The sequence below is a fragment of the Mizuhopecten yessoensis genome, unplaced genomic scaffold (genome assembly GCF_002113885.1).
Source record: "Mizuhopecten yessoensis strain PY_sf001 unplaced genomic scaffold, ASM211388v2 scaffold8123, whole genome shotgun sequence".
NCBI lineage: Eukaryota > Metazoa > Mollusca > Bivalvia > Pectinida > Pectinidae > Mizuhopecten > Mizuhopecten yessoensis.
The window spans coordinates 3,641,496-3,668,185 of record NW_018407390.1 but is presented as its reverse complement, the minus strand read 5'-3'; the positions used below and the strand labels follow the sequence as shown (position 1 = coordinate 3,668,185).

Below are 26,690 nucleotides of genomic sequence, written 5' to 3'. Positions count from 1 at the left end.
TGTGCTACCTTAGAAATACAATTCCTTTAAATTTCACACTGATTGTGGTTTTTTATATTGACCTAAAAATTACAAAGTACTTACATCTGCTAATGATTTCCAAGAAGAAGCAAGTTTCTCATTTTCCTCTTTCATTGAGTTTGTTAGGGCTCTCAGTTCTGTTAACTGACCCGTTAGCTGGGCTAGTTTCCTTGTGAGATCAGCATTCTCCTATAAAATGTAAACAATTACAAATGTTATTCTTAGAAGCTATGAAGGTTATGGGTTCTGTCCTGTGAATTGGTACTGATACTGTTCTCTGCATGGGAGGGTGTCAGTAAGGACAGGCAAGGTCATTGTCAGTATAGTGTGACAGCGTGGAGTGTCATCCTGCCATATCCAGTTTAGGACATTTCAGTGAGATGACACTTTAAGAAATGGTCTCATCATCTGTGCACACCATTTTCACTATACCTCAGCAAGGAACAAACAAACTGTACCTACCAAGTATATTGACATGTATATATGTATGCAAGATATCACTCGATCTTATTCATATATTTGCTCCCACCATTTCGCTTTTAATCAGGTTTCTTCAAATTTCTTTTTTTCATTTCAATTTGGCCTTAAACATTGTCTATACAGAAATTATTTACCTCTTTAAGTTTGAGAACTTCCATCCTTAAATTTTTGTTGTCGTCCTCCAGTGGTTCAAACCGTACTTTGGCTAGCCTCATGCTCTCCTTGGCGACACCTACTTCTCGCGCAAGTGTTTCTTTATCCTACATAAAACATGAAATTTCAACATATAGACAGTGTGGAAATGTTCCTATTTTGTCACTTCAACATACACATAGTGTGGATATTTTAGTATTGTTGATACACAGTTGAGAAGATTTTTGTGATTTGACTTTTCAAGATGTACCTAATGTGGAAAGTTTGGTTTTGGCAGCAACATTATTTTCAAACTACATTATTGTATTCACAAATGTCAATTCAGTTAGATGATGAAAGTGAATTTCGTATTGTAGTATACCACGACTGCCTGTATGTGACAATACCTGTCGGAGATTCTTGTTTTCAGACTCGAGCATAGAGAGTGCTGTAGTAGACTGGTCCAGCAGATTGATCCTCTTCTGGTTGTCTGTCTCAGCCACCATGTGCTGAGCTTGTAATGATCGCAAGGCAAAATCAAGCCGGTCTATTCTGTAATGGAACCAAAATTCTTGCATTTATTAAAAATGTTTTCTCAATAACCTTAAGATTTGAAACTGAACTGCTTTCATAGTCAATATGAATGCAAACTGAAAATCAGAAACTGCTTGAAGCATGCTGCAGATTGAATTTGTTGTTTCCAGTTGGCATTCATATTGACTATAAATGCAAACTGAAAACAGTTTAATACTTATAATTTGAGGTTTTCAGCCCAAAAACAAAAGATTCGAATATCCCTACCTCCCTACCGGTCCAAGGGAATATAATCCATCGGAGTGAGAAGCCAAGGACCGGAGATAAAAATCTGTGAAGCTAGTCTGTCTGTGCCAGAAAGCAGCGGACATGACCTCGTCAAAGGAGGACCCCCCCTGGTTTTAACGAGGTAAAAGCTAAACGCCCGACAGGGACATAGCAACATATCCTACTCCTCAGACCCAATGAAGGCAGTCAAAGACGGAATCTTAATAGGATCGGGCAAGAAGCCAGGAACCTGATTCTTATCCATGAAGGCAGGATCAGTGAGAAGGGTAACGGCAGAGTAATTCCTAGACCACCGAAGGCAAGAGGGGTGAAAAGATAAGGCATGAATCTCACTTCTCCTTCGAACCGAGGCCAGGGCAATAAGGAATATCTTAACATACTTCAAGGAGGCAGACGCTAAAGGCTCATAAGGTGCCCGCACCAGCGATTCGAGCACCAGTGGCAAGCCAACTGCCGGACCCTGGGCCTGTTCACCCCAAACCCCCTAATCAAGGCAGAAAGAGAGGAGGACGAGCCTACGTCCGGCCTACCATGAACAGAGAGCACACTTGCAATTGCCGTACGATAACCAGCGATAGTGCTAGGGGCAAGATTGCGGTCCCTAAACAGCCAAAGAAGGAAGTCCGCAATCACCTGGACAGTAGCCTTGATCGGGTTAACCTTCCTGCTGAAACACCAATCACAGTAAATCTTCCATCGTGACTGGTAGACGGCAGATGAGGAAGACCTAATCGATCGAGCGATGTGATCTGACACGTCCCTAGAAAAGCCCACCTAAGCGAGGCCTCCTGAGATAGCTTCAACGAGTGGAGGTGGAGGATCTTCGGACGAAAGTGCATCGTCCTGGACCGAGGCTGGAGCAGGAGGTTCTTTCTTTCATCAGAATCGACGAAAGCTCCTGAAACCAACGCTATCAGGGGGAGGGAACAATGATGCTCCCGAAACTTCAGCAGCACCCTGCCCACCAGGTTGAAGTGCGGGACTACATATTAATTGATGTGCTCTGAGAGCTGTTCCCGCAACCATTCCCCGACCGGCAATGCCCGTCGAGGTAACCTCCCCACCCCGTCATGGACTTATCCGTGTACAGGGTCATAGTGGGAGCCGGCTTGAACAAAGGTAACCCCCCGGAGAACAATGTCCTGATAAGTCCACCACCGTGCAAACTCCTTGACCGACTGGTTAAGAGGAACATCTGCAGAGGCCTGATGTGAAGTCTCCCATAGAGGACAACATCTGCCAGGGCATTGAGATAACCCAGAAAACTGATAAACCAAAGTACCTGGACTTGAGACTGGCTGATGAAGGTCAGGGCAAAAGCCCTGGCCTTCTTGAACTTCTCCATCTGAGGAAGGAATGAAGACGACTTTGAGTAAGACTTTAGAACCAACTGAGTGTCCTGCACCAAAGACTCTCTCACTAGGTGGAGTATAAGTGAATCATTGAAATAGATGTGAACATCTATCCCTTGAGAGTTCAGGATTCCCACAACCACCTGCAGCAGTTTGGTGGAAACCAAAGGGGCAGTCGTGAGCCCGAACAGCTTGGCCCGGAACTGGAAGATCTCTCCGTTTGCACGTAAAACAGAGGTACTTCCATGCCGACTTCTTGATTGGGATGTGGAAGAAGGCGTCTTTCAGGTCCACTTAAGTTGCCAACATTCCATCTATCACGGAGGCGATAATGTGCCAAGGAGTCTTCATCTTGAAGTAAGGAGAATCTACGTGCCTGTTGAAGGCACTTAGATCTATGATTGGATGCCACGCCCCAGACTTATTCCAAAACAGAAACATTCTGCAGTAGAAACCGGGCATACATTCAGACATAGGAACCTCCTCGACCGCGTCCATGGTCCTTACTTCCTCCTGGAGTGCCAGAGCCTTTTTGAAACCCCTGGCTCTGACGCTAAGGGCGGTTCCTGCACTAGCGGAAAGCCTAACCCCTCCTTGACCACAGACAAGGCTCATGCGTCTTCAGTAATTTCCTTCCACTCTGGGAGGAAAGCGGAAAGACGGCCCCCCACAGGAAGATCTGGTAGAGGCAGATCGAGACCATGCCAGGCAAGAGAACCGTCTGCCGACCCAAAGCCTAATCCTTCAGGAGAAGGACCTAAGTTTGAGCTGGGAGGACTTCAATCCCCCCGGACAAACCCGTTGTCTGACATGACCAAGGAGGAAAGAAGAGAGTCAGGAACCCTTCTTCTTACCCCCAGGAGGGTTCTTACCCTTCTTACCCTACCCTTTGTTGCCCATGAGAGGAGGCTTATACTTGGGCTGTGCAGAAGACTGCGAAGCTGAAGGTTTAGCCTTCTTCTTAGGAGGCGCTGACCCCTGCGAGGTACTGGCCTTCTCAGCCTTAATCCTCTTCACCAGAAGTGCAGAGGCAACCGAATCCTTCTTCAAATCCTTCTGAACAGAAGGAAGGGCCCCTCCAAAAAGAGTGAACCCTCAGAAGGGGGCAGTCAACAGACGGGAGCGGTAAGGTTCATCAACTGGGCAGTTTTTTAAAACTGAAAATGCCTAGCCAGCAAGACATTGATGAGTGATGACACCTGTAAAGTTGCCAGTGCTCTCAATGCCCCGTTCTGGGCAGAGGTCACTCTGTCCTGGATGTCGGCCTGCTCTGTCTCGGTAATCCCACCCTCAGTCGGATACCCTTTGTAGACATACCGTCAGGTAGTCTATATAAGACAGAATTTGGATGGAGAGATGCAGCAGTCTCTCCTTCTTGTGTTCCTTGGGGCCGAACAACACCTGGTCCACCGATTTGCCAGGCCAGGCTGCGAGTTCCCTTGACTCCAGCTTAGCTGCTTGAGTGGCAAGCAGGCCATCATGCGTGGTATAGTCAGTGGTATGCACCTCTGACAAGTCGCCGACACTGAACTGCAACCCAACATACCCAAGACTACGGGTTGAAGAAGACTTCTTCTCTAAAAACTGAGACTTGGCAGTGGCCAGAGCTAAAGACATGATTGTGCCTTCTGGCACTGAGCGGACACCCGAGGAGCCACCAAGGAACCCAAAGGGTGGTGAACTCGGGACAGATGACGCCGAAGGTGGTGGGCATACCGCTTCCCCAAGAATCCGGGAAATGTCGGCCCTCGGGCCCCGCAAACCGTACAACAACACATGCTGGGCCTCAACTGCAGCAGCCTCAGGGTCACCCTCATCCTGGACATCCTCCTATCAGAGGCCAAGCCCTCCTGAGGACTGTCATCAGACGACTAGTAAAGACCAGCGTCTATATCCGGGCAACCAGGTGAAAGATGAACAACATCATCGTCCTCTGCCACACCCGTGCCCTCAAAGTCCATAGCCTCCACGCTATCAAGACCAGAAGACTCGGCCGGAGGAAATGGGCCAGCCAGAGGGGCCAACTCGAAAGAAGGCTCCACATAACGGCATTTAGGTGCAGTGCCCCTAACAAACATGGCTGTAGGTTAACGCTTAGTAATCAAAACCCTACCCTTGGACCCAGAGACCACCGAGCATGCTCGAGAGGCAGAAGTCCTAAAGGTCCTACACACCTTCTTAGGACCGGCCAATAAGGCCCCAGAAGTAGCAGAACGTTTGAAGGGGAGGGGGGGTTGTTGTGTCAACAGAACTGCTAACACATACTGCGCGAGGAAGAGACCAAACCCCAAAGATTCCATGAAGGAAACCGGCCCCCTGTCCAGCAAACCGCCCAAGTTCCCAGCCGAATGAAACCCTGGGCCGTACCTAATAGGACCGGGTCCGGGTAACTGACCGGGAGGGAAAACCAGACCAGCATTGGTTCCAGGATTAAGTAGACACAGACACAGACATGTAGTCACCCAAGAACCTGAACCGGAAAGAACAGGCCTGGCACCAAGACTGTCCCCGACGGAGTCAGTGCCAAGCCAGGGTCGGACTGCCCCTCCCTACTCCAGGGAGTTCCTGGACAGGAAGGGCCACCCGCAGAAGCAAGACTCCCCCGAGACAGGAATAGAGACAGTACCGCCAGACCCCAGAGAGCCGGCGGCACCACCCCTACCTCTCTGCTTCCCTCGCTTACCGGAAGAAACAGATGAATCTCTCTTATGGTAAGCTGAGGGTCGCTTAAGAATGATGAAGGCCTTGTCCTGAGAGCCAGCCTGTGAACAAAGTTCACAAGGCGAAACCTCACTACAAGGACGACACTGGGGACAAGCATTATGAGGGTCCTGTTCCACAAAGAAATGGGAACACTTATGAGCTGACCCCCTTCGCTGTCCCGACCGAGACATACCCTACAAAACGAAAGTAAACAAAGTTTACAAGTCAAGAAATATGGGGAAAAAAAACCTACGGCAGTACAAAGTACGCAACGTAGAATGAAATTCACCCGAAATACAATTCAGAAACGGTGAAATAGACAATATTTGCTGAAACAACCAACCATAACCGAAATACTGTAAACACTGGTCGGCTACTTGGAGTAAAAAAACGACCAAAAAGGCACAAAAGCAATTTTCAACAACAAATAATTGCAGAATAACTTGACAAGACACTCAAACCAATCTGACAAAACGAAGTTTAAAATGGAGCTAGCTCCGGGCCGTCAGCAAGCAGCAGGTGCAATAAAAGGGAGAGGATGGGAGATCACTCCGTGGCTCTGTCGTCGAGATATGGGTTACTTGACGGTAGGGAGGTAGGGATATTTGAATCTCTTGTTTTTGGGCTACAAAGATGGGTGTAGGTATTGTTTATGTATACTAAACTTATGGTAATTATTACTGAAATGTAATCCCATTTTTGAACTTTTTTAAAAGCTTATCACAGAAAATGAATATTGATGTCTTGGAAGTCCCCAAATAGGAGGATACACATACAAAAAGCTTAACCTTAAAATAGTTCTAGCGACCATCCTCAAACTTCCACAATTTTACAGATATACACAGCAGGAGCTAACAACATCAGTATTACACTACAAATGTCCTACTGACATCGACACATTGCATTACCTGTCCTGCATTTCTTGTCGAAGTCTTATATTTTCCATCCTGAGTATATCTTTATCTTGTTCTGCATCTTCTAACATTTTAATTTTTTTCCTATATTCCATTTCTTTAAACTTCAGGTCCTCCACTAAGACTGTGTTTCCCTTGGCTGAGTTTTCTATCTTTCCTAATCGATTACTTTGGAGCTGAAATAAACCATACATCAGATTATTAAAACTGCACTGAATTTAAAATAACTATCATAATATTTTCAGAGGTCAAACTTCTATATAATTAAATATATATTATACAGGTCGGTTATCAAAAGATAAGTTCAACACAAAATTATCTTTTCCTGGATTCAAATGAAATTAATAAAATTCAAACCAGCTAGTATATTAATAAACAATTTACAAAAAAACTGTTAAGGGAAAACATTTTACATTACAAATCAAACCAATAAATAGTAATACTTCCATATCTTCATTATTATCTTTAAGACTTGACAGACTTCTGTGCTATAATTCTGCTGTAGTACTATAGATTGGCTATACTTTGAGGATCAGGTTAGAGACACGCTTACATCTAGTGTATCCTGGGCTTCCTTCAGTTTGTGCATCAGTACACATCTTCTGTTCTCGCTGTCCTCCAGGGAGTTACTCATGGTTTTTAGGGATCGGTCAAGGTTGGGACTGAAGTGACTAGAAAGGGGAGTTAACTCCTGTGACATGAACGACCCATTTAGCCTGTTCATCGACTGAGACCGGACCATCGGACCAGAGCTGAACCGCGGTGTGATTGCCATGTCGTCCCCGGAGTTGAATGATCTCTTCATGGAACTGTTCAACATAGACAATAATTCTGATACTAAAAGAACATATTTTCACCTTCACATCTAACTCAAAATCCAAAGATGAATGAAAACTGATACATGGAATAGGGTTATTTTATGATTGGCAAGTTGTTTTTTCCCTGAAAAAGTCAATTTCAAAAGCTGCCAAAACAGCTAACACATTTTTCCGGACAAAAGGAGTCTCATAAAAACCATGTACTGCATAATAGACTGTGTTTTCGCTGTGTATGCTGTTTCTTTTGAATCTTTGAAATATATGTAGTTGTTAAAAGTCAGTTACTACTTGAAATATTTTGGCTCTTTCTTGGCTTTAAGATCAAAGTGTATTGACATGAAAGTTTGCTTTCCAACTCAAGTTGCCGTACAGTCCCCAGGAGAGTTCCCTAACTTTGACAAATATGATGTAAAACTATATACAGCGAAATACTAATATCAATTTATCTCTCCTTAAACGATGAGGGATGTGAATTCTACCAGTGCAGGTAGAATATTTCACTGTTATAACTTTACCGATATACATGTGTTCTTTTGAAAGCTAAAAACCATGATTTCATTTAGGAATCATTACTAATTTCAGTTATAATTTCTGGTAATTTATTCTGAGTAGAATTCTTCTTAAGTTTACTGGAGCAAAAAACACATGGCATTTTGCACAATATCCTACAAATGCCAACAAACTCCACAAGATGTCAAAGAGTCAAAAGAATAATCCTTCTTTTTGAGATTTTCAGTATTACTAAATCAATGTTACAGTCATCATGGGGATGTACCTCAAGACCTTCTGCAGAGTTGAGACTGAATTTCAATAAACAGTTTGTTATTTACATGTTTGTCTTCTTTCCTCAGACTCAACTTATTAAGATCTAAAAAGGATTCTCAGTAAAATATTATCTTTTTTAACAGAAGAATTTATAAGATACAAAATCTTTCAAATCATGGCCTCAAGAAACTGACATATGACAAGAGAAATGATAACTTGACTGGTAATGTACCTGAATCCGCTGTCGTTATCAGGGAAGACTGCAACTTTGGAGTCCTGCCATGACCCCCGTATGGGGGAGTTACGCGAGGCAAACAGGGGGGTGCTGCTAAAGTAACCCTGCATGTCGCCGCTGCCGGACTGGTCCCTCACTGGGACGGTGTCTACCTGCTGAGAAACAAACAACACTTATAAACAACAGGTATGCAATCGCCAAACTGGTCCCTCACTGGGATGGTGTCTACCTACTGGAAAACAAACAACACTTATAAACAACAGGTATACAATCGCCGAACTGGTCCCTCACTGGGACGGTGTCTACCTGCTGGGAAACAAACAACACTTATAAACAACAGGTATATAAACAACACATTCATAAAATAATAATTACAATGTATATGTACAACAAACAACAGGTACCTGGTTAGGAAGATGTCTCCATTATGACCTCATAAATAACAGTCTGGTAGAACTTTTACAAAGAGAAATAACGTTACTGACCACATCTACAACATCTGGTAACAAAATCTACTAATGAAAGCAGCAATAGTATGTTCCACAGAAAAATAACAGGAGGAAATAAGACACATTAAAATAAATCTGCTGTATTACATCTTTAAGCATCCCTGAGGCCAATGAGGACCTGCCAGGGCTTCAGAGATCACTTAATTATAATTTTGTTACCTCCAATATTTGGGATACAAACTTCAACCTTCACACTCCAAAAACTGTACGATATAAGATCTTTCATTTCTGTTAATATCAATTAAAACCTATAGGTGTATATTTTAATATCAATTAAAACCTATAGGTGTATATTTTAATATCAATCCAACATGCCTTTGCATACCTGTACAATCATTTAAATAGATCAACTGGCAGTCAACTACAAATCTAGCAGCATCTTGTAGTTGTACACAGCGTAAAAGGAATTTAATCCAAATTTAAATTAAATCAAATTTTAACATCATGTCTAGCGTATTTTTATAACAGATTGAGCGCCTATTGTGTCTGAAAGTTTTGTGTACATAATATACTTACAAACACCTTTCATCCTACAAATAACGTTATAGGGCAAAAGGTCTCCGTAAAGTCTGGAAATGTGCCAACTTTAACAAGTTGATATTAAGTTAAACTGAGGTTAAGTTGTCGGTGGTAAAGATATCAGAACTAAGGAATATTTCAGAGATCAGCACTTGTGCTTTTCCTGGGCCTCAAGCTCATGATCTATAATGTCAGTAACACATACAACTACACCATTGGATTTACTACATACACACTGTCATTCCCTCCGTCTCCTAAACTGCTGCTAATTCTGACATGATCATAGTGGACACTTGTTTATTGATGATACGACTTCTCCGATCAATATACAAGCATGTTAGTAATCATTATATATATGAAACATTTCCAAAATCACTGCAACAAAATATATAACCCAGTAACGATTCCATCATGCCATTTTCCTGAAGATATAGATATATTTCCCTATGGTTTCGCACAAAACATCCGATCAATTGTGACATGTTTAGCTAAAATATCTATTTAGCACAAATCTGTAGGATAATTATAGAATGGTTATCATATTTATATCCATTTGTTGGAAGATTGCCGCTCAAGAATGACAATACTATTATGGAGAAGATTGCCGCTCAAGAATGACAATACTATTATGGAGAAGATTGTCGCTCAAGAATGACAATACTTTTATAGCGATACATCAAAAGAAGTGTATTGTTGGGCAAAGAATCGGTACAGTGTCGGTCCTGTATACCTGATTGTGACCTCATTGAAAAACTAAAGTAAAGACCAGGCAATGTTTAAACGTCCGACATTATAAGGCACTCAGAACTAACACACTGTGGACAGCGTAATTACCGTCAGTATTACACTAAAATCAGTGGTCTGAATGAATTGTAAAATACACAACATGTCTAGTATTTAAAGTTTGATCATTACCATTGGATTAAGAAAATAATAAATTATATTGGAAAAATCTGAACATTCATAATCCTATTTCACACAATTCTTCACTTTTTCTTTTACAATTCACAAAAAATTATATTCAGCTTTAATAAATGGTTTATGTATAAGCTTCCAGGAATCCAATAGCACAAGTGTGAACTTGTTGAGAATAAATCTTACCCTCCATTAGATTTTAGATTCATCAAACCCTGACCCCCACACCTTATTACATACATAAGGATTGCTAACAGGAAGTAATCTTCTTTCTGGAAATCTATTAGTGTTAATAAAATCTGTTTTATTAGAAAACCATTCTAACTTTACTATCATGTTTAAGTACATTTGAATATAAAACCCATTTTAAATCACTTATCTGGCATGATATTGACTGTCCTGATTCTCGAAGTAATCTTGAATTACCAGTAATAAATTGGTTATGATGTTCGCTGCCGGTATAAAACACTTGACATATTTTTATTAATAATCCCGCTATCTGAACCTTTGCCAAGACACTACGTTACCGCTATCAACACCAGGCAATTATCATTATCTACATTTGAATTTAATCGAATGTCAGTCTGAATTTAATCAAGTTTTAATGATATGCTGGTGGTGACTGAAAATCTTTTCAGGCTGCTGATTTCAAATACTAAACAGCATTAATCACCTCGCATGTCTTATCACATAATTATACAGGCGCATATCAACCTATGTAGCAAAAGACCCCGGGCTTACACATCATTTTTGACAAAAAAACAAACAAAAAAAGCAACATAGACTAGGCTTATATGACATAAAATATTAAAAAGCAAAATATTTGTAAAATAATAGGCGAAAATGATGTTTTCTTGCTTTAAAAGGGCCATTGAAACTGGCGCCAGAACATGGGAGAACACTTCTCAGGCGTTCTAGAAAACAAAATTCTCCCGGGGGAGACCCCCCATACCCCCACTGATGGGAAAGACCCCATCCAATACCCTCCCCCTCCTCGCGCTGCGTGCTTCGGGGTGCTGCCTTTGGCAGCACTTTTGATCATTGGGCTTACACATTGAAAACCCGTTTGTTACGTCCCTGTTATATATATATTTTTTTTTTATAAATTGCTCCTTTGGGAACATTTGTATGGTCAATAGAGCCATATGCCAGTAATGCATCGTGGGACCTGAGTGTAAATAATAGTGTATAAATTCATGTTTGATTGATAGAGAGCTCCCAAATAAACTGATAGTTTGTTTCTTCTATACTCCATCACTGCAAAAATTGTATGATAATGACATCATCAAACAGTCACTGATTTCACCATTTTCTCAACAGAGTTATTAAACACAAGGACAAAGAAATACAACGATCCAAACCAAGAGTGATGATAATAATTCCATGTATAAAATCTACCCAGACATGGTGGTATCAGGCGCTGATTCTAGCAAAAATGCCACCCCAAATAGATGATCATTGGGGATGCCATTTTTACCGAAAATCGACCTAAACCTCCCAAATGTGTAAAATTACTCTAAACACCTTAGTTTAGGTCCAAATATAGTTGTTACAAATTCTCAGGTCCCTGTGATTCTTGTCTGTACAAAGTCAAATAAAACTTTTTACAGGAATTAAGGCTATTGAAATCAGTCTTATGATGTTCCAAAGCACAGTTCTAGATATTACAATCAGAGATTTAATGTGACACACAATCTCTGCCCAACGTCTCTCAAATCATTTGATTTTACATTGTAATGTATAGCTGTTCTGGTTTGTCCATACAAACTAGCCCCACTCATCTAACCATCTCAAGTCTTCTCAACTTTGATCCCCATTGAGTTAGCATTACTGTAGAATTTTTCTAACTTTGAGATGCTTCAGTTAAGTTCTTACAAAAATATGTTCCCTGGTCCAATAAATGATAATATCTTGAATCAGGATCATGGAGAATCATACATATATTAGCACAGTATAATACGTATATTTCTATTTCGTAAGCCAGGTGAGATACAATGTATACAGATATTTTAATTGTAGACAGTCTAAGTAGGGATATGGAGTATTGAAGGACTTTAATTACATAAAAAAAGAAACCTGAATTGATATTTCAATTTTACCCGTAATTCTGCTGCAAAAAACGTTTCTGTTGATTATGAGCAGGCCATGATACAACGAAACATAATACGTGCTAAAAGCAAGGAGAACATTTAAAATCACTTTGATATTAAAGCAGGTGAAAATGTTCACACACGTTATCAGATAGATTACATTATAACTATAATGTGTCTCAAATTAACTCAAGTTAATGTCAAACGGATTTTATGAACTAGCTACCATCATTTACCTGTCCCTCTCTACAGTAAATATAGCGTACAACACTGATATCAAAGCTGGTCTGTACTTGTGTAATATTAGGGCTGACAAGTATAGCATGTCAGAAACAAATTTCAGTATTTTTAAAGTGGATATTATCTCACAGCCTTGGTAAAATTAAAATTACGACTGCAACAAGGTGAAATACATTTACCTGAAGATAACAATCGGCCAGGTAATAATAATTACAAGCATATGAGAAACACCTGAATGGAGCCCTGTACCTACTTCACCTTGACATTATCTATCCCTCTGGGAGTTAATGCGAATGTTATATAGATTTCAAAAATATATGTCCATGAGAATGGCATTTTCTGAAACACAAGAAATGCATAGCTGACAGAACCAAAGGTTTTGTTATTGGTCCTCTCAATGAAAGAAACATAATTTAATTTAAATCAGACCAGTCACCCAACATAGGGTGTTAGATAATTCTGTATAAACACTGTCTGTATGTAATAGGAGATCAAATAATTTCCCATTGTTTCAATTTTCCAAGACAAATATGACTACTGAAATCAGATCAATATTCAACATTGACATATATTTACTTAGGATGAGTATGTTACAGGACAAACATTATTATTAAAGATCTCCCAAGAAAACTCCTTGAATCCTAACTTGTCATGGAATAATGCATCTAGATCATGTTCAGGTATCTGAAGTGTTGTAATCTCTAAGAAATCTGATAGCTACAGCTATGAGCTGTAGAGAGATGCAAAGTACTTTTAGATCTATAATAATGACCAAGTTTTAAAATTGATATTTATGGGAGTGATGAAATCAGTCTGAAGCTCCATACTAGATTTTTGAGATCTGCAATGCCAACAACAAAGTTTTGAAATCTTCCTAAAGCTCTTTGCCGGGAGTTAAAAAATCTTCCAAGCAGTGAAGCACCATCAAAGTTTTGAGATCTCTCAGACTTTGCATAGAGGTATCATCAGACATCACACATTGAGTTTCAAGATATCTTACTGGTTAATAAATACATCTGGAGACCTAAGTATCACACCTGTGATTTAAAAAAAACTCTCTGGCATCACATGGAGGTGTCACATAATTATGATCGAGTTTCAGAATTTCTTACTGGTTAAACATTTGTAAATTGTAGACCTTCCAAGTATCACACTTGCAGTTTCAAGATCTCGGACATTTTACACTTGGAGGTTGATGATCTTCAGGAGTTTTAAGATGTCAGAACATTTAATCACCAGCTTTGGTCTGGTGCATGCTGCACACACACACACATATACAGGTGTTACTGTTACCTGTATAAGCTGTCAATACTTACTAAACACAGTCAGTGCTAGACAAGGTAATACACTTCTCTTTAAACCCTAGTGGCTGATGGTCAGGAATCACCCAGTGACAGCCAGAGCTGAGATCTAGTACATACAAGTACATACAAAAATGTTACACCTTAAACACGTCGGTTCACACTGAGTTTAAGAAATATTTCACCATCTACCAATAAGAGATAGAAAGTCTTAAAGCTAATATTTCAGCATTAACTCAATTCTGCACTTTCCAACTTTCCAAAAATACTTATCAAGTGAAAATTCTAGAATAATGAAAACATAGACTTTATATTGGCCCATAGTACATCGTAGCATTAAGTCAAATCACAAGCAGCCTTGGCAGTTAAAACTTTGAAAATTGGAATGATTACAGAGCTATCTAGATTTTAATTTAAAATAGCCACAAGAGACAGTTTTTGATGTAAGCTGGTAAATTTTGGTGGTGGGTTGGGACTCCTGGACCAGAAAAAATGGAAAGGGGGATCTTATAACGGATGGAGTGCTTATAAGGTCAGACATTGTAACGGAAAATGGTAGAGGATAAAATGTATTAACTATGCATATCAAATCAAAACTTTTTGAAAAGTGAATAACTTCTTCAGGAACTTGGTGAAAATTGCAAAATCAAAGCATAACAAAAACATTCATATATTTTGTTGTGATAAAACGTCGAGACATCCATATTTTAAGAGCTGTTTTAGCTTGACATTGCACATAATCTGTTGGATTATTCTCTAAAAGAAATTGTGTACAAAGCTGTTAATCAGTAATGTATTTGCCAGATATTGGAGTAAAAGTTTGCAAAAAATATTCATCTATATCAAAGCTTTCAACATTAATTTCAAAATATAATTTCAAAGCAAAATAATCAAAAGAATCAAAGCGGCATTTAATTCAGGCAGAAACAATATCAATACATATTTTTAAACTTACAGATGTCAACCAAGAACTCTATGCGCCATCAATCCAGAAATCCTGTGGTAACAAGGACATATTCCTCTCCAGCAAGAACTTTGAACTGAGATGTTAAGATTCCAGAACGAAAATAAAAGCATCCACCACCTTTGATAAAATCCTGTTACAAAATGTACACGAAAATTCTTTGAATAGCAAGTCAAAGAATGTCTGAGAATCCAGCGAACATGACACAATTCCTGGCAGCGGGGTTCCGGTTCCAATGAAAGAGGTTGTTGAGACGTAAAGGACCTTAACCAAATACTAGGGACTCCTTTTAAATATCTACATCGCAACTTAAAGCATATAAAACACCTCAGGAAAGAACCCCAATAAACAGTACTGAATGGTTTAATTTGTTAGCCTGATTGATTCTCTCGCTGAATGTGTTGTGGCCTGCCGCTATTGTGGGAGGGACAAGCGAGGCTCTGCCCAGTTAAACATTAAATGTCAGACTGTTTTAAGTGTGTATATAGGTAAAGTCCAGGTGTACACTTCTGTAGGTAGGTAGCACTAGGTACAGGTGAGAAATACACACAGGTACTACGTTAAATGTCCTCAAACTTTGCTGATTTAAATACAGTGTACTGTGTGACTTTACTGAAGAACACCTATAAAAACTTTTAACAGATTTAAAGGTCCATTAGCAGTGTCAAAGATATATCTTTGACGTTAAGTGGGCTAATTATTCTAGTAACATTCTTGGTGAAGAATTGAAACTACCATACTTGAAGCTGATCATGACAAGGACTGATTCATAAGACATATCCTGTTTAAGACAAAGTTCTGATACCTCAAAAATTATCCTGTGTTGTGATAAATTTTGTATGGTTATTCAGATAATGTAGCAAATCTTTAACAAGACACATACATGTACAGTCAATGAAGATTTAAAAAAAAATATTAGATATTAAAATATATCATTTTTATATATCAAAATTACTAGGCATGTAGTGATTTACTACAAACAATTGTTGACTGTTTTAGGTAACGGTGTAAAAGGTAGACTGTTAGGTGTTTACTCTATTGTAGCTCCTTGTTGACCATCAATGGTTTCTGGAAATTTGAGCCACGCACCAATCCATAGAACCATTAACAAATACACACAATGTCTAAGTATAGATAAACATATCTGTGGCACCATGGACGGCAATTCGATTCAATTTTTGATCAGCGTATGTGTTATGATAAATATGGGTAGGTATGGCATTTCTCCAGTCTTTATCACATGAATTATGACAGCTGATTTCTTTTTCATCATTTCAAAGAAGTATCATGAGATATTATTCTAAACTTGCTGTATTATAAATATAAAATTCAGATAATAAATCAATCCAATAATTTATGCCGAATTTGAAAAAAGAAAATGAGTGTTTCACACTTATGAATATATTTTCAAGCAGTACACTGAAAATCTTAGAATATTCATACTTTAAAAGTGCTGAACAATTTCACAAAAAGTCATTAAGATCACATAGAAGATGACTTGATCTATTTATGACTATAAATGACCCGATGATTTACCAAAACTAATAGGTAACCGGCTACCAGTGAGATCACTCTAAATAGCCTCGGAAACATTATTTGCCATATCAGTTGTCGGCCTCCATTTTGGATTTAAAACAAGTGAAGATAAAATCCCTTAAGTGGCTCTGTGTACTGTGGAATGGGGATCGATAGATCACGGTCGTTTAGGTCGGATCGTCATCTTCGATCTCCCAGGTAGTCAGAAGAGAGTAAATATCATACATATTTTGACGACCCGCATGGCATAGTGGTTGAGTTCTGCTCTGACATACGGGTCAGTAATTCTGCCCTAAGTGATGTTTATATAGGTAAGAGGTTGTAACATTAATTCTTTCCTTGAAGAACATTGTAAAAAGAAAATAACCTCAATTTGTATTTAAGCATGATCAAATATTAAAATTGCAAAAGTATCTACGTATTTAGAAACTCGTTTACAAATTTGAACACCTGGACTAACCCCTGTGCATTCAGAACTTCAAAAATATTGACATTGAATCATTGAAAAAATATGAGTAATTATGATATACATATCACAAAAAAATAGTGTTCATGCTCTTTTGATTTTTGAAAACTTACTGCCTCTTTATACTACACAAAGGCACATTTATATGGCAAATATCCAGCAATACAGAAATCTGTACCAAGTTATTTCTCAAGGCAATTAAAAGTAATTTAGCTCGATATGAAACCTGTGATTACAACCAATCTATGGTGCTAGTTAGCCTGTACTTAAGTATCTAGAGAAATATTTAGTCAACTAGATACAAGTTCCTTTCACTACTCAATTACACATATCTAAATATCATGACAGAGTATACAACACTGCCAGGTTTGTGACATTGTGTGTCATGCCCATGATAGCAATATTAAGGGACATTACAAAGAGCCTTCATACCCAGGAAATTCTGATAATTATAATAAGTTTATATAGAAATAGAACTTTGTAGTCCGTACCATTTGCCTTATATTCAACAAGGTTCCATGTTCAGTATTGACACTGACCTGACTATGATCATGGCACAGAAGAATTTGGTCTTATTTCATATGAATAACTTTTTGGACAACATTTGAGACAATGAGTATAGTACAGACTGATCCTACTTATAACCTCATCATGTAGACCTAAATACAGTATGCCCAACATTTTTCTACATCGTCAGTCCCATATCTGTTCTACATTACTGGAAACATAAGAATTCCCTGATGCCAAATTTTCACCCTTTCACCTGTAATAGGAACGGAAAAATGCACAGTCAGACTGAGATTTGAACGGGGGACCATCCAAACTCTAGACAGATGCTCTACCAATTGAGCTCTGTAGTCACTGACGATCAACCCAGTCTAGTCCTTGTACAGACCTTTTAAATTCCAAAACACCCAGGGTGACAATCTCTACCATATACCTTATACTACTACCCTCCAGTTATTCAACTTAAATCAAAGTTAACTATCTTGTTAGATTGATTTGCAAATGTCATGTAAAAAGGATTTTGACATATCATCCAGCAAATTTAGTAACTACATTCCATATCAAATCATAGATTTCAGTGCAATAGATCCAAGATTATCCTCCTTTACACAGAATTGATTTCTAGATTTCTAACATATACAATGTACTTACCGGTACCTTCCTTTTATACATGTCTTACATATCAAGACATGTTCCAGGATATAAATGTGTCCACCCTACCAATATCACCACGTTATCGAAGTCAGGAGCACTGCTTCTGTCAGTAACACACAGCTTACAGCACCTGTCGTAGGCTAACAGAGTGACATTGTGCTCCGATCACAAAATTCCAATATCCCGAACCATTTCCTGGGTCCCACTACGAGCATACCTGGACATTTCTAACATTATTGACTTTCTGCATGCTGTGCGTAATGCTACAGACACTTCTGTTTGAACAGGTTTATACCATGTTTACCAGTAGTAAATTACAGGGCACATGGTTTTCTGTCCTGGAAACAATATTGGAACCATAAATATAAAACTATCAATAGTAACATTTCCTGACTATTGAAACTTAAGGTGGCAACACATACACAGGTATTTGAAATCTCCACAACATTACCTATATATGTTACCAACTGTATTACATGTTTCTTTATAGATAAAATGTATTTTACACAAAATTACAATATACTTTTTTGATAATATAAAACCTTTTTCGTTGTTGTTGACACTCTCCCTTAAAAATTACGTACATGTATAACCTGCCACAATGGCCAAGTGGTTAGGGCGTCTGACCATCTACAATCACAAGCTCCCCACTACTGGGTCGCAGACTTGAGGCCTACGTGGGGTAGTTGCCAGTTGCCAGGTACTGGCTGCAGGTCGGTGGGTTTTTTCTCTGAGAACTTTCTTCCTACCAAAAGCTGGCACGTCCTTAAATGACCATAGCTCTTGATAGGATGTAAAACACAAACAAAAAAACTGTTTACAATATTGGAGCTTAAAGATAATGACTACTACATTACTGCAGAGCTACTATATATTTCCTGCTTCGTTACAATGATCCAAATAATTATGAACATAGAAATAAGAACAATACGAAAATGACATCAAAATCATGGGAAGATGATATTTAAGTATCCAGGGAAGAGGATAACAGAACCACGGAAGATGACAATTCTTTGTACTGCTGGTTCTGTCCTAATGCAGACAATTACAGGCCAATCTAACCATGCTTGAGACACTGGTACCGGTATTAGGTCTTTAGTATATAGGCTTCAGACATCAATACATTGTCAAACTGACTATACTTTGAGTCATTGGTACCTGTGAAAACTCTATAGTATTGGCTTCAGACACCAATACACAGATTAAACTAACCATACTTTGAGATATTGGTATGTGTTAGTGACACTATAGCAGAGGATTCAGATACAATTACACTGCGAAGCTGACTATGCTTTGAGACGTTGGTCCCTGTTATAACTCTAAAGTATTGGCTTCATACACAAGTACACAATATAAACTAACCATGCTCTGAGATATTGGTATGTGTTAGTGGTCCTTTAGCAGAGGATTCAGATACATATACACTGCCAAGCTGACTATGCTTTGGGACGTTGCTACCTGACATTATTTTGTGTTGGTGGTTTCTGTTTCTGGTTTCAGACTCACGAAGATAATGGAATCGTTGGTATATAATGGAATCGTTGGTATATTGACTGCTTTTTAATTGGTTCTCATTCAACTTCTTGGCACCACTTCCTGTATAGTACAATGGACACAATGGCTGGGCTGGATCAACAGCAATGAGGAATTAGTAACCTGAGCACAAACCTGCCTCAGTAACTCTACTCATACCAACACAGACAAAAGTACAATCATGATATAATGACCATCATTATTTCAATGCTACCTCATGACCCATTGTTCATAAAAAAGGTCTATTTGCATGATATACTAGAACTGCTTAAGCCTTTGGTAAATCCTGCAGGACAAGTAACATTGTAACAAGGTTTTACTCCTAAACATATAGGCAGACACTGAGTAAAACAGAGCACCAGCTGGAAAGCTACATAAAATGGTGGTCCCATTTGTCTTGGGCAAATAGGATTCAACTACAGTAATTGGTATATTTTTTCAGTTGTTACCATGAAATTTCATTTCAACATTTTATTTGCTTTATTATTTAGTTTAAGAAGCAATCCAAGTGGGGAGAAAATCAATGATATCAACCAGAACAATCTGATGAGAAACAAATTATGGCAAGGGCAGATAACCCATGATATGTCAAAGGCAGTTAACCCATGAGATAATAGAAAACAATCTGATCAGAGACATATCAATTTAAAGTATATCACTGACCTTACTGGACAGGCAACTACAGGTACCATGTTTTAAAAGTACCATTGTAAAAACCAGTGATCAGGATATATCACTGAATTACTAATCAGTACTTATACACCATACAACAACTTGTCATACCAATCCTAGCTAGGAATAGGTTTGCTTCATCAGTTGTAGGGAAACTTTCGCGTCTCGAATACACACACACACACACACTCGCACACACACACCAGTCGTACAGGAAACACTGAAGTAAACCCAGGTAATATGTACAGGAAACACTGATTTTATTTTTAGTTGACCCAGGTAATATGTACAGGAAACACTGAAGTTGACCCAGGTAATATGTACAGGAAACACTGAAGTTGACCAAGGTAATATGTACAGGAAACACTGAAGTTAACCAAGGTAATGTGTACAGGAAACACTGAAGTTGACCCAGGTAATATCCATTTACAACACTCAATGTAACATATTAATTACCTTAACTCATTTTGCTTTGTTAAACCTGTAGATCAATGCTTGATCTAATTTGGGCGTCGCTATGACTATCAAAAGTAAAACCACCAAGTGGTAACTTCTAAATTAAGGATTCCCGTTCCACTGTGGGCAAAACACTGAGAACTCCACTGGTTTTTCGTCGATATATAGTCCCCCCCCCCCCCCCCCCTTAATTTTGCTTTGGCTGTAATTGTAGGTCAATTGGACCAGGGTACTTCAGTTGACCGGGTAGCTCATTTGGTTGAAGCAAAAAGACTACAATTCAATGTCCTGGGTTCAAACCCTGGTCTAGCCACGCTGAAATTACACTGTTGTTTATTATTTCTTGTTTATTTCATCTTTAACTTTCATTAAAAGTCTGCAAGATATTGATTTCTATTCAGAAATGATTTATCAAAGCTAGTCATGCTGGAAAAAAACAGTTTCAAATGCATAATACAGTTTTAGGCAGTGGTACAGGGGTCCTTAAAAACATTTACATTTTACTATCAACTCACCCTTAAGGTAATTGATATATGATTGCTTGATTCATGTTGAAGTGTTTCCAAGAAGACAATATAAAAAGTCTCCCTCTTGTGACCCTGTGAGATACTTACACACTTATTGTACACTCTTACTTTTACAGTCATCGTTTTGTCTCTTGGCGAGGAATTGTTTCACTGAGGGACTGGACTACAAGTTATACCAAGTTAGCCCTCTCCCAATATAATATATACTGTAGAATTATTTACAATAGGCCGTCATTCGGAACACCTTCCAGTAAGTATCACTAACATGGTGACCTCAACTGACTGATACCTATAAGTGCAAGACAGCCAGCACATGTACATTCTGTGCATGTTTTATCAATTATATACATATTTAAATAGTTTTGATCATCAATAACACACAGGTAATTACAATTTCAGTCTAAATTAATACTATACCTCACCTTGAGTTTTGATGATACCAACATTATAATTTACATATTCCATTCCAACAAGTCTCATCCATTCTCAACACACCTTTCCTACTTGTTGAAGCCAAAATATGTGGGCATTATTATAAACTATATATCAATATCATATCAGGAGACTATGTCCTTATAACATATATATACGGTATATATATACATGAAATCTTGACTGATTTGTAAGCTTAATAGAACTTATTTAAATATCTACTGTACTTCTTTTTTATCTGCTTGTTCAAGATTGCTCGCATCAAATTTAATTCCAAACAAATTAAAAGTAAAGAAATTTCCCTTCTGACAATGATATTGAATATCATGTGAAAATATTTAGAAAGCAAATGAATCACTTATAAATCTATTAAGTACACCTCAAGCTAACAATGCTTAAACTGATCTGGTCATTCTATCATTATAATACTTATGTCAAAAGAAATTAACTATACCATACATTACTTACAGGGCATTGAAATTTCATACAGGACATTAAGAGTATATTGAAATGCTATACAGTCCACTAACAGAAGGTGACAATAACGGAATGCTATTTGTGAAGAAATGTCTTTCGTGTGTATGATAACCCAGAATCCCCCACAGAGAGACAGGAGGTCAGATACACTGAAAAGCCAACCAGATTTACAGGGATTATGTCAAGTCTTTGAATTAAATATTCTATGGATTATTGACAGAAACTATATAGGAATAAATGCCTAAGAATATCTTAGGGATAAAATCCCCCTCCTTTAAATGTCATTTGTTGTTGTGAAGGACAAGAGACTCTGAAATAAAAACTGAATTGTGAAGGATTATGATATATATATGTTGCACGGTGATGTAAAGTCATTTTATTTTATTTTATAAAATGAATTGTACAAATGTTAAAAATCCCACAATGTCATGCATTTCATTGTCAAATGGAACATTCAGCATAGAAACATGTTAATTTTACTAACCTGTGATATATTTATTAATTCAAGTAAGGATGACAAACAAGCTATATATGCATGTACACTGAGTCGAGCATGTAAACTGTTAATTATATGGCTCAGCATGTGAACAGTTAGGCATATACCCAATAGATTTTTTTTTTTAATTTGAGCATGTCAACAGTTAGGCATGTACACTGTTGAGCATGTAAACATTTGAGCATGTAAACAGTTAGTCATGTACACATTTGAGCATGTACACATTTGAGCAAGTAAACAGTTAGGCATGTACACATTTGAGCATGTAAACAGTTAGGCATGTACTCATTTGAGCATGTAATCAGTTAGGCATGTACACTGTTGAGCATGTAAACAGTTCCCCCTGTACACATTTGAGCAAGTAAACAGTTAGGCATGTACACATTTGAGCATGTAAACAGTTAGGCATATACACAGTTCAGCATACCGCTGAAGAAGGTCAAGTAGTGGTCTCCCAGAACTGACAGAACAGATATGTGAGGTGACAGATAAACATCAGATCAATTTACTGACCTTACAGAAGACAGTTGAGGTTTTATAATAAGTAATAGATATTTAACATTAGATTGGGGTTCCAGGATCAGTTTACAAGGTCACAACAGTCCTCCTGATTTCAGGTTTAATAAAGCTTATATATCCCCATAATTCACGTGATTCAAACCGTCAATAGTCTGAAATTACAAGCGACTATGTATTGATATTCTCCATTTACTGGATCTAGACTTTAGTGGTCCAGGGTGAAAGGGTGAGGCACGCTATAACAGACAGAACAAAAACCACCACTAGAGCTGACAGGTCCAATCATCAGGCGTTATTAGCCAAGTAACACGGATCACTTTTCAACATCAACCCATTCCAATACTCCTGTTCAGGTTTATTGGAATTTGGCAGAAAATTACCTGTTTCATAAGCAATTCAAATTGTTCTTTTATCGTTCCATTATTTGAAAGATATCAGATCTGCTATCCATATTTTCTTCTTTTAAACTTTTTCATTTACCTGTAAATATTCAATTTTAGTTTACAGCCTGAATATTATCAGAGCTTTTTCTATGTTTAAAATGCTATTTCTATATAATCAATTAAACACAAATTGAATTACCCTGAATATCCGACCAGTCATACTCATATAATGTATTGAGGAGGATCCCCCACCGTGTACTCAGGTTAAAAGTAAAATCTGTCATTGCCAATCTTGAGCACTCTCCCAGTTCATTAGCTGACAGAAGGATTACCTGCCCTTGTTGTAAGTACTGTGAAGTAGGCAATTAAAAATTTCAGTAAACAGGTAGATCGGAAAGTGAATAGGTAACATCTCAAACCTAATTTTGATTCATTGCAAATCAATCTAAATAATTTTGGCCTCAGTAATGCTGAAGATGGAAATTTTGCAAACTCTTTTAACAGATTACCCTATTTTATATTATTTATCCAATATATTTGTAAATGAAATATAATGCTTCCTATTAACTTCTACATTCGAACACCTTCTTTTCAACATTTAATAATAAATTAGAATTAATTGAATGGATGTTTTTGAAGAGATAATTAAGTGTTATTTACCTGTGCTAAAACTCTAAAATTATCAAGTAAAAATGTCAAGTCTTCCTAATTTGGAAGGAAGCTCAATAGCTCACCCTTTTTATTCTAAAATCACCGAAATTTCCTACAAGTTGCTTTTTGCTTAATTTCATCACAACTTTATCATTACACTTTTGATAAATAAAGATAATGAATACATACATATCTAATTTAAGGACTTGCTGTTAAATAAATATATAACTTTAAGTGTTATTGTCTTTTCTGTTATACATTGTATATACATTTATGTCATTCGTGATTACCTACCCTGATAAGTTCTGAATCGATATCCCAAATACCATCTAGAATTCCATGTCAAGATAACTGATCTTTCGACCACAATTAAAGGATATTGAAATACCTGACAGTAATTTTATACCAATCAAGTATATTTCTGATTCAAAATATCCCCTGGGCCATGACAAAGATGTATTGAAAAAAAGTAAAGCGTTTTTTTTATTGAAAAGAATTTTGATAATAGATAGAAATTCTATAATTGGGTCAATGTTCCAAAAGAGAGTTAAATGTGGTATAAATGACTGAAAACTGCACTTGATTGTGTACAAGTATTATTATGGTATCAATTATCTTTTATGAACTCAAAAGATACAATCAGTGTCAATTAACACATCACAAATGACTAAGTCAATCAAATATGTAACTATATTAAGTTTAATTTACTTTAAGATGACATTACTCTGGTACCATTGTCCAGTATACTGAACGAGATTTCTGTTAGATTTCCAAAACCTAAATATATATGGTGCTGTTGACCAATAGTACCCAAATAATATATTCCAGTATACTTGATAAGATTTTTGGTAGAATACCCAAAATCTGATATGTTACTCCAATGTCCAGTATACAAGATGGTGGGTTTTTTTGTACAACACCTTAATGTTTTTTGCACACCCTTTCCAGTTGTCTAGGTGAACTGTATAATGTAACAGATAAGCCATTCTGGGCAAAAATGTAAAATAGTCCAGACCAGAACAAGAAAAAAAAGAATGGTCTTCCTGACAAGGCTGATTATCATTTCCATAATGTATTTAGTACAAAAAAGTAGCATAGATCTTATTAATCTTAAACCTTAACCATGACTTTTGACATAGGAAAAATGAAAGAACCTTAAAGTATTATGTGGCACTGTCTAGTGTTGATGTGATATAAGGTAATGAATTTCTCTTAAATTATCCCAAAAAAAATTGTCCTGACAAGGGAAAAAGCATATTTTAGCACTGACAACTACAGGTGACCTTGAACTTGATGGTAACATTATTGGTGGTAAAAATCAATATTGAAATGGAATTTGACATACCATTTCAACGATATAAAAATTAATGAAGTTTGATGACAAAATGTTCTGCCATTCAGAAGTTATGCTCCAGAAAAGCACTACCAGGTATAAGGTTTTAACCTGTGACCCCTTAATCTTGACCTTGAAGTTGCAGATCTGAGAATGTTACATGGCATGATGTCTAATCATGATATACGATGTGACAGCTATGATGTTTGATGGGAAAATGCTCAATCATTAGAAGTTTTGTGACAATTAATAGTTTGACCTTTGACTCCTTGCTGTGACCTTAACCTTGGGAACAAAGGTCTGTTAATGTGTAACAGTTTAGAAGTTAGAGTTCAGACAAGGAGAATTTAACTCATACTGATGCAACACATGCCATTCTATGTACCGTCAATATTGATTGTATAAAATACTGAATAAATATACAATGTCACTTAAATCATGAGATAGATCAGAATTATGATTTCTCTGATAAGTGCTCTTTGAGCCTGCTGTGTGTTAGAACCATGGTTAAAATAGACAATATTAGTTTTATCTAAATTAAGATTATATCAGAGACATAAATATTCTTGTAAAGAATCAATTATTAAACACCTTAAGTCACCAAAACTCACAACATTCCCTATTTTTGTTGAAAAAAAATATCCACCACGTAAATCATTCCCCAATAAAACTGAAATGCTAATCGGTTTACTGGTACAAGGTCTGTTGAGGGATGACATATTGATGTCCTCCTGCTATGGTGAATTTCACTCTAAAGCCAACAATAAATGTCTTGTAAATTTGATTTGCTCGCTACAAATAGTTTGCACCAACATGTTCATTCCCCGCCAATCATTGCTGCCTAAGTAGCACTATTTGTGTATTCTTTACTTCCCACACTCAGTCAATGGGACAGATACTTTTTATTGGCTCATAATAGCGACCATAAATAAAGTCTCCTAAATCACAGCCTAATAATGTTTATGCTTCTGGACATACAAACAGTATTAAATCTTACATAAGGCTCTGTAAACCCCCAGAAACAGGTACCATATTTGCTGAAATGAGTGCCCCTGCCCTTATAAGCCCCCCGGGGGGGGGGGGATCCTTTCCATTTTGTTCGGCGAATATATAAATGCCTCTTTTTCTGAACGTACCCTCCATTCATCCCTCTGTGGTTACAAAATATAGTATGTACTACATGCTTTATATCAAACACTATAGCGTCTCAATATAACAACACTGTTTTTCGAGTGTTTTGGAGAAAAAAAGTTCAGAATTTTGGAATT

General features: G+C 37.7%; 1 protein-coding gene across 26 annotated transcripts in view; it reads right to left on the bottom strand.

Moving 5' to 3' along the window:
• Positions 1-26,690, bottom strand: part of LOC110455044 (myosin-9-like) — a 101,544-nt gene that overhangs the window by 55,853 nt on the left and 19,001 nt on the right. For 24 of the 26 annotated variants that reach the window (XM_021504940.1, XM_021504950.1, XM_021504952.1 and 21 more), the window contains 6 exons: positions 8,240-8,397; positions 6,978-7,233; positions 6,419-6,600; positions 1,041-1,185; positions 636-761; positions 85-210 (listed from right to left, as the gene is read on the bottom strand). In XM_021504940.1, the coding sequence (XP_021360615.1) occupies positions 85-210; positions 636-761; positions 1,041-1,185; positions 6,419-6,600; positions 6,978-7,233; positions 8,240-8,397 (993 nt within the window). Of the gene's footprint in view, positions 1-84; positions 211-635; positions 762-1,040; positions 1,186-6,418; positions 6,601-6,977; positions 7,234-8,239; positions 8,398-14,771; positions 15,239-21,553; positions 21,624-26,690 lie in introns of those variants that run through there. The other 2 variants (XM_021504959.1, XM_021504960.1) reach the window with 2 other exon arrangements.